Source organism: Mytilus edulis, chromosome 11, assembly GCF_963676685.1.
Source record: "Mytilus edulis chromosome 11, xbMytEdul2.2, whole genome shotgun sequence".
Classification (NCBI taxonomy): Eukaryota; Metazoa; Mollusca; class Bivalvia; order Mytilida; family Mytilidae; genus Mytilus; species Mytilus edulis.
Window position 1 is genome coordinate 58,959,912 of NC_092354.1, and position 8,058 is coordinate 58,967,969.

At 31.9% G+C, this 8,058-nt stretch overlaps 2 protein-coding genes across 2 annotated transcripts; both read left to right on the forward strand.

The window, feature by feature from the left end:
- Window positions 1–2,834: 2,834 nt before the first annotated feature.
- Window positions 2,835–7,713, forward strand: LOC139495930 (uncharacterized). Its single transcript, XM_071284345.1, has 3 exons — window positions 2,835–3,773; window positions 4,026–4,656; window positions 6,363–7,713. The coding sequence occupies exons 1-2, from the start codon at window positions 2,963–2,965 to the stop codon at window positions 4,385–4,387; spliced, it is 1,173 nt and encodes a 390-aa protein (XP_071140446.1). The 5' UTR covers window positions 2,835–2,962; the 3' UTR covers window positions 4,388–4,656; window positions 6,363–7,713.
- Window positions 4,843–7,713, forward strand: LOC139494429 (uncharacterized). The gene is made up of 2 exons (XM_071282591.1): window positions 4,843–5,967; window positions 6,363–7,713. Exons 1-2 carry the CDS (start codon window positions 4,843–4,845, stop codon window positions 7,578–7,580), a joined length of 2,343 nt encoding a protein of 780 aa, XP_071138692.1. The 3' UTR covers window positions 7,581–7,713.
- Window positions 7,714–8,058: the final 345 nt, after the last annotated feature.

The window sequence follows — 8,058 nt, forward strand, 5'->3', positions numbered from 1 at the left end:
ACTTTATATACGCATAACAAGTATTTGTTGATATAATGATTAAATCTGTCTGATTTAAAACATGATTGACCATAATTAAAAATTAAAAAACAACTTTGTTATAAAATATGAAAATAGTTACATTTTCTGATAAATTACGAAGGGGCAAACACAATGAGAACCCACTTTATATAGTTCTTACATATATTTCTTGTCCATTAAACCTGTCTAAAAGCCCATTTTCATTACGACTCTTGACTCTGGAATTAATGTTTTTTCGACAGGTTACCTTTTCTGTGGTAGGACATTCTGGTACTAGGTCAAGCAAGAGCAACATTAATAACTAAATTTAAGAATTTAATCTGTACAATTTTGATTGAAAAAAAACCTGCCTAATTGCTCTTTATGCACGACTAAATCATCGGAAAAAAGTAAATTTCCCAAAAATTACACCGATAAAATATGTGATTTTAGTATTTATGGTTGCTCGTAATTGACTGAGTAACAGGGTGTCCTACTACAGAGCAGGTAACATGTCGAATAATTGTAGAACCAGGAGTCAAAAGTATGTAATATAAACATGAATTATTTACAACATTATTTTGTGTATATGGGAAAATGTAATATATACTCATTGTCAATAGTGAAGGACAGATTGGAACATACCAGAAATATTGATTTAAAAAAATGTACGCACTTGTCGACGATTTGTTTATACGACTGGGTAGAAAGTTACGGAACTATAGCGCAATTTAAAATCTATACATGTATACATTGAACATAAGAAAAAAACATATATTTTGAATAAATTGGGGTAAAAGTTTTGTAAATAGACTAGTCCACGTATGCCAACAGTATGTAATCATCGAATGTCGATAGACTATTGTATACAAGAAGAAGAAGAAGAAGAAGAAGAAGAAGAAGAAGAAGAAGAAGAAGAAGAAGAAGAAGAAGAAGAAGAGAACCAATTTGATTTTACATAGTAAAGTCACAGATTTATATTTCAATGAGATTGTTCTCGAACAAAGGAAGGAATTCGTCATCACAATTGTTATATATGCCACTGGACGAACACTAATTATCCCCAAGGGATGTGAATATTTTGCTGGGAAACCATTGAGTATCAAAGTTTCAAATTAATTTCGTTATTTTTTTTTTCTTTGTATTCAAGGGAAATATGACATTAAATTGGTTCTGTCTTTTTTTTAAACATCGTTAAAAAGATGTGTGTCTAAGGTGGACGCCACAAGAACCCTGTAATACTAGTACGAGAGTATAGCATGTAAACATTCCTTCTCAATAGTATGGTTGTATTGGAAATCTTTTCATACAGATTGACAACTCATGGTCCGATATGCATGTTATATTTGCCACATGACGCATATAGTTCTTTCTACCATCATCATCTTATTCTTTGATATTGCTGTAAACATCGATGGTTCACACCCAAACAAAATGGGAGTAATGTACCTTCAGAGCTTCTCCGTGGTATACACTTGTGAAACTTAATATATAGACGAAATTTCTGTATTGAAATGAATCTACATCTTCAAATAACGATTTTGAGTAATCACCTTACAAACCAATATAAACGTATGGCAAGATATAACCATGAAGGAATTTAGTTTTTGTCAGACGCAAGAACTCATCACTATCATAAACGTACACGTATATATGCATGCAGTTTCAAATATCAAGAACAAGCGGTCGATGTCGATAGTCCGTTTTCTAACTGTTCAGAGTTAGACATGTCACTTGTTCATTCTTGGAGGCCAGAATTGAATACAAGTTAAGAAATTCCGGTAAAGTCAATGATATCAAACAGATGGGCAATGGTATTTCAAATTGGGAAATATTGCATTTAGTTTTTATTAAAGATTAAAACTACTATTTTTCACTTCATATTTGAATCTTTACGCCAATTGCCGCTAAGAAAGTAATCCAAAATTGTTTCCTTTTATTTTTATACACTTTCGGAATTATGAATCTGAATTTTATTTCAATTAATTTACACAATTTAATTATTGTATCTTTATTCGCATCGTGTATTAACAAATCTTAGTGTAGTTTAAAATACAGCATACTCTTTCTAATCCTTTCCAAATAACAACATTCATACCTGTATACGCTTGAACTCACACCTGCGGCTAAATAGCTACAAGGTAAACGAATTGACGTCAAGCCGAGAAATATACAGTGACCTTTACATAATAATATACACACTCTGTTCACACATTAGTTGCATTGAAATGATTATCAAAACAATAACGGTAAATAGAACTGAAATATTTTCAGTTCAATATCAGTAAAAATGTTCAATAAATATTTTATGAAAAAAATCTCAACAATAATTAATGAAATTTATTCGAAAACATTTACTAGAGATAATTTTATAGGAGTTTAATTCAATCAATTCAAAACGGTATATGCATATTCATTTTCGTTCATTCTTATATTGTGGTTAATAACTACGACCATTCGTCAGCTGTGCGCTTTTAATTACGTATATTGTCGATAAGCTATAAGAGTTAAACAGATTTTAATTTTTCCCAGAATTCAACAAATCGGGCTAAAACGTCACGACCCACTCGAGAATTCAACCAAAAAAGTTACAAATACTTGATTTTCTCCGTTATTAGAAGGAATATTAATTTAAAACTTTGCAAATGTGTTTTTTAAGTTAAGATGAACATAATTAGATGATAAGTAAAAAATCGCGGAATTTCCCTTTAACAAACTATAATTTTATTGAACCTATATGCTGAGAGTACCATGAGATGCGCACGCAGATCGTAGAGGTCACTAGCGTATTTGGTCGCATGAGGTCAAGTCATGGAATTTATCCCTCTTATGTTTATTTGAAAATAATGGATATCTTAATTGTTTTGAACTGGAATTAAATATATTTGTGACATTTGGAATACAAACTTTACGATTTGATATAGTTTTTGGATGGATTAATATTCTAACGATGTAGTTGGTGATGGATAATTTGTCACGTTGTCAGCAAACATTTGTCAATGAAATGGCTGAACATTCGAGCATTGACTCGGTAACGGAACTGTCTGGCACGGCCAAGACTAGTTCCAAAAGTGACAATATTTTTAGTATTATGAATGACCACAGGCAACTTATTTCGCCAGGTTATGATAACAATATTAGTGGGTTTCAAGCAAGCATTGAAAACATTAATGTAGGAGGAGGAGCCATGAGCAATGCTCCTGTCACTCACACTCCGGAAGTGGTTATACCTGATATTTACAATATGCTACTGCAAAATCAGTTGTATATCCAAACTTTGATGAAAAATCAGAATTCAAAAACTGATCCTATACAAAGTTCAACAAAGGTAAATCCTAGACAATCGGCAACAATGGCCGGACCAAGAAAGGTCGTTAAAAGTAAACCTAAAAAGGATGATTACCAATCGCAACTGGACAGTTTGTTTGATAATGATATGAACAATAACCAAACTAAAAACATATCTGCACCGTCTGAATTATATTCAGATATTTCTAGTGACGAAAGTTACGATAGCGATGATGAAGCATGTTCTGAGAATGAACATGATGAAGTGGATGTTGAAAAGGCAGAAAATGAAAATGTCTTGGAATCTATGAAAGACTTCATTAGTTCAGATGAAAAGACCGGTCCAAAAATTAATTCTGGTTTAGCCTCATACATGAACCAGGGACTGAGGACACGAGTCAATGAAGAAAAATACAAAGACCTCACAAAGAAATATGATAAGCCTGCCAATGTGAGCAGTCTAAAAGTCCCACGAGTCAACATAGGTGAGGATTTTAAATGCAATTAAATTGCATTTTAATAAAATTCATATCTTTTGAAAAATCAAGTGTGCAAATCAATTTATTATAAAACAAACCATACTTTACATGGTAATAAATAATATAGTTTTATAAATATGATTAAAAACTCGCAATAATTATGAGAAATGTGTACACGTATGAATATTGTGTAGAATTATAATATACACACTATAAACTTTTTAGTGTATATATACTAAATTTATATTATAATTGTAGGTATTTGGAAACAAATGTCACTACGAAATAAAGATGTGGATATAAAATTACAACGATTACAGAATCTCTTGTCTAAAACAGCTTGCCCATTGATGTATATGATGGATACGTTTGTGGATAAATCTTCAAAGAAAGAAGGAATGTCTAGAGAGGAACTGCAAGCATATGCAGTTACGTGCAGAGATACGTACCAGCTATTTCAAGCTTGTTATAGCGAAATAACCTTCAGGCGAAGGAATTTCATTAAAGAGGATAATCAAACCCAGTATAACGGTCTATGTGATGATACCACACCAGTCATTGACATGCTGTTTGGGGACGATATTAAGGAAAAAAATCAAAGAGCTAGATGCCGAGCATAGTGTGTGCAAAAAAGTTGGGAAATCCATAACTATACGTATGATAATCCCAAGAACTCATATCAGTCTTCTAACAGGGGACGTAGCCATCATGGCCATGGAGGGCGTGGTTTTTCTCATAAGTTTGGGAAAAGGAAACGCCACATTGATGGAGGAAAACCAATCAAAAGAACAAGAAAATATGACGATGATGGTTTTTTAGACCGCAGCAAGACATTCAACAAGAAGAAAAACAAAGACAAAAAGTAGATCATGTTATTTCTGATAGTGGTGTAAGTACAAATGATCACTTGATTGACTTAACTGCTATAAAACTTCAAAATATTCCAAATAATTTTATTGGGGGGAAAATTTCAAAGTTTTTTCATCGATGGAAGGAATTAACATCTGACTATTGGATTTTAAATATTATTAAAGGTTATCAGTTAGAATTTGAAAACATTCCTACACAGCTTATAATGCCACACCCACTTGTATTCAGCAGTGAAGAAAATGAATATGTACAAAAAGAAATAGATAAGTTTATTTCAAAAACAATTATTCAACCTGTTACTCCAATTGAGGATCAGTATGTTTCAAATATTTTTGTGAGACCCAAGAAAGACGGCACTTATCGAGTAATTTTAAATTTAAAACAGTTAAACCTTGATATTGAACAAATACATTTTAAAATGGAAACTTTTAAAACAGCAATAACAAACATTACACAAAATTGCTGGTTTGGTTCTGTTGATTTAAAAGATGCATATTATTCTGTTAGTATCAATGAAAAAGATAGGAAATATCTTAGATTTTATTGGAATGGTGTTCTGTATGAATACACTTGTTTGCCAAATGGATTAACAACAGCACCGCGAATTTTCACAAAAATTTTAAAAGTTGTATTTTCTAAACTGAGAAGTAAAGGACATTGCAACACACCATATATTGATGATAGTTTACTTGTGAGCAAGACCTTTTCTGGATGTCAAAGTAATATAATTGACACAGTACAATTATTAGATCATCTTGGTTTTACCATACACCCAGATAAATCTGTACTTCAACCTACTCAAATTATTGTTTTTTTGGGTTTTGTGATTAATTCAATAACAATGTGTATTAGAGTAACAAAAGAAAAGGCGGACAATATAATTAAATTATGTAGTCGGTTAATTCTCAAGGAAGAGATTACAATAAGAGAGTTTGCACAAGTTATTGGAAAATTAGTAGCAACAGAACCAGGTGTACAGTATGCACCATTATATATAAAGTCTTTAGAAATTACAAAAGATTTATTGTTAAAACAAAATTATGGAAATTTTGATGCAAAAATGACTTTGTCAGATGGAAATATTTCAGATTTAAATTGGTGGGTTAATAATATAAATAGTAGTTTCGAGCCAATGGCTTTAATAGATCCGCAATTTATTCTTAACACTGATAGTTCAAACACTGGTTGGGGTGCAGTTGTGCAAGATACATTGTTCGAAACCAAAGGGTTTTGGTCATATGAAGAACAGAAAAACCATATTAATTTTCTAGAGCTTAAGGCAGCATTATTAGCATTAATTTGGTTTTGTTCGTCAAGAAACAACATTCATGTAAAAGTGTATCTAGATAACATGGTCGCAGTGAATTACATTAATAAAATGGGTGGCCGCATTGTAAAGTTAAACAATTTGACAAAGGAATTGTGGATTTGGTGTATACAAAGGAAAATTTGGGTTACTGCTTGTCATTTGCCAGGAGTTGCTAATATAGAAGCAGATAGGCTATCAAGATCAATAAATGTGGATATTGAGTAGAAATTGCATCATGATGTTTTTAATATTATTGATTGTTTATTTGGACCACATGATCTGGATTTATTTGCATCAAAATTTAATCATCAATTACCACGTTATTTCTCTTATTTGCCTGATAAATATGCTGAAGCAGTAGATGCTTTTTCTGTAAAATGGAGTAACATTAATTGTTATTGTTTTTCACCTTTCAGTCTGATTGGGAAGATATTGCAAAAGGTGGACCAGGATCAAGCAGACATGACATTAGTGGCACCATTGTGGAACACTCAGAACTGGTTTCCACAAATACTTCATCGGATTGTGGCACAGTCATTCATAATAAACAATCGAAAAAATCTTCTGTATCAACCCCAGAATCCAACAAAGGAGCATCATTTAGTGAAATTGCGATTAGCAGTTTTCAGGATATCGGGGAAATCTTGCAAAATTATGGATTATCAAAAGAATCTTCTGAAATCATCATTGCATCTTGGAAACCAGCTACTCGACAACAATATTGGACATATTTCAAAAGATGGTTGTTATTTTGCAGTGAACGGAAAATTAATTCATTTAAAGCCTCTGAGTTAAATGTTTTAGAATTTTTAACTTCGTTATATAAAATAGGTTTAGGTTACAGTGCTATTAATACTGCCAGAATTATGTTATCTTCGTTTATGTCTGTAAATCAAGAGAAAACTGTTGGACAATGGCCATTGGTTAAGCGATTTCTGAAAGGCATATTCAATCTTAAACCATCATTACCCAGATATCAAAGAACCTGGGATGTTGAAGTCGTGCTTAAATATTTGAAGACATTAACACCAGTTTATATGTTATCTTTGCGTGTTTTATCCTATAAGCTAGTTACACTGCTATTATTGTTAACAGGTCAAAGGTTACAAACCATTCATAGCTTAGATTTAGATGATATAACTGTTACAGATAGTAACATATATATAGATGTGAGAAGTTTATTAAAATGTTCAAAGCCAGGGAGGCATTCACAACCAATAGAGTTGCCAGCTTTTATTGAAGATAAAAGTCTGTGTATTGTAACTGTGCTAAAAGAGTATTTAGTTAGAACATCATGTTTTCGGAAAACTCAAAAGTTAATCTTGAGCTGTATAAAACCATACTCTCATGTGTCTAAAGACACGCTTGGACGTTGGGTTAAAATTGTATTGCAAACGGCTGGTGTAGACATAACTATTTATAAACCACATAGTACTAGATCAGCAAGTACATCTGCAGCACTACGTTGTGCTACTTCAATTGATACAATTTTAAAAGCGGCAGGTTGGTCAAATGAATCAACATTCAGGAAATTTTATGATAAACCTGTATCTAAACAAAATTATAATGATAATTATAGTGTGAAGGTTTTGAGAAGTCATATGTTATCAAATTCTGATAAGTCTCATGTATAACATAATAATGATAATACATATGTTAGATTTACAATCAATGACATTTTTAAAAATTTAACATAACAGTTGCATATATTTGTCAATGTATGTTTGATTTAATTTACTTTTGTACTTTGATAGAAAGTTGATACAACATCTTGTGTTTTTAAAGCCTATAAATAAATCATGATTGATAAGGCTGTAATAAATTACAGTGAACATGAGTAACAGATCACATATCTCTGAAATCTCATGGTACTCTCAGCATATAGGTTCAATAAAATTGTACAATTAAATGAGACTTACCTTAAGTCGAAATTTGATTGTAGTTTTGTTGAACCTATTTATGCTGAGAGTTAACATGCCCTCCCTATCACTCGTATTCCCACCCAGTTCTTTCGGTGTATCATGTGCTTATGTGCTCTGTTACATTCTCTGAAAAGTGACCTCTACGATCTGCGTGCGCATCTCATGTTAACTCTCAGCATAAATATGTTCA

What these genes read in the sequence shown, in the direction of transcription:
- LOC139495930 (XM_071284345.1), top strand. Translation starts at nt 2,963, where the DNA reads ATGGATAATTTGTCACGTTGTCAGCAAACATTTGTCAATGAAATGGCT. An exon ending in AGTCCCACGAGTCAACATAG is followed by an intron (nt 3,774 to 4,025) that starts GTGAGGATTTTA and finishes TTATAATTGTAG; the next exon opens with GTATTTGGAAACAAATGTCA.
- LOC139494429 (XM_071282591.1), top strand. Translation starts at nt 4,843, where the DNA reads ATGCCACACCCACTTGTATTCAGCAGTGAAGAAAATGAATATGTACAA. An exon ending in CGTCAAGAAACAACATTCAT is followed by an intron (nt 5,968 to 6,362) that starts GTAAAAGTGTAT and finishes TTCACCTTTCAG; the next exon opens with TCTGATTGGGAAGATATTGC.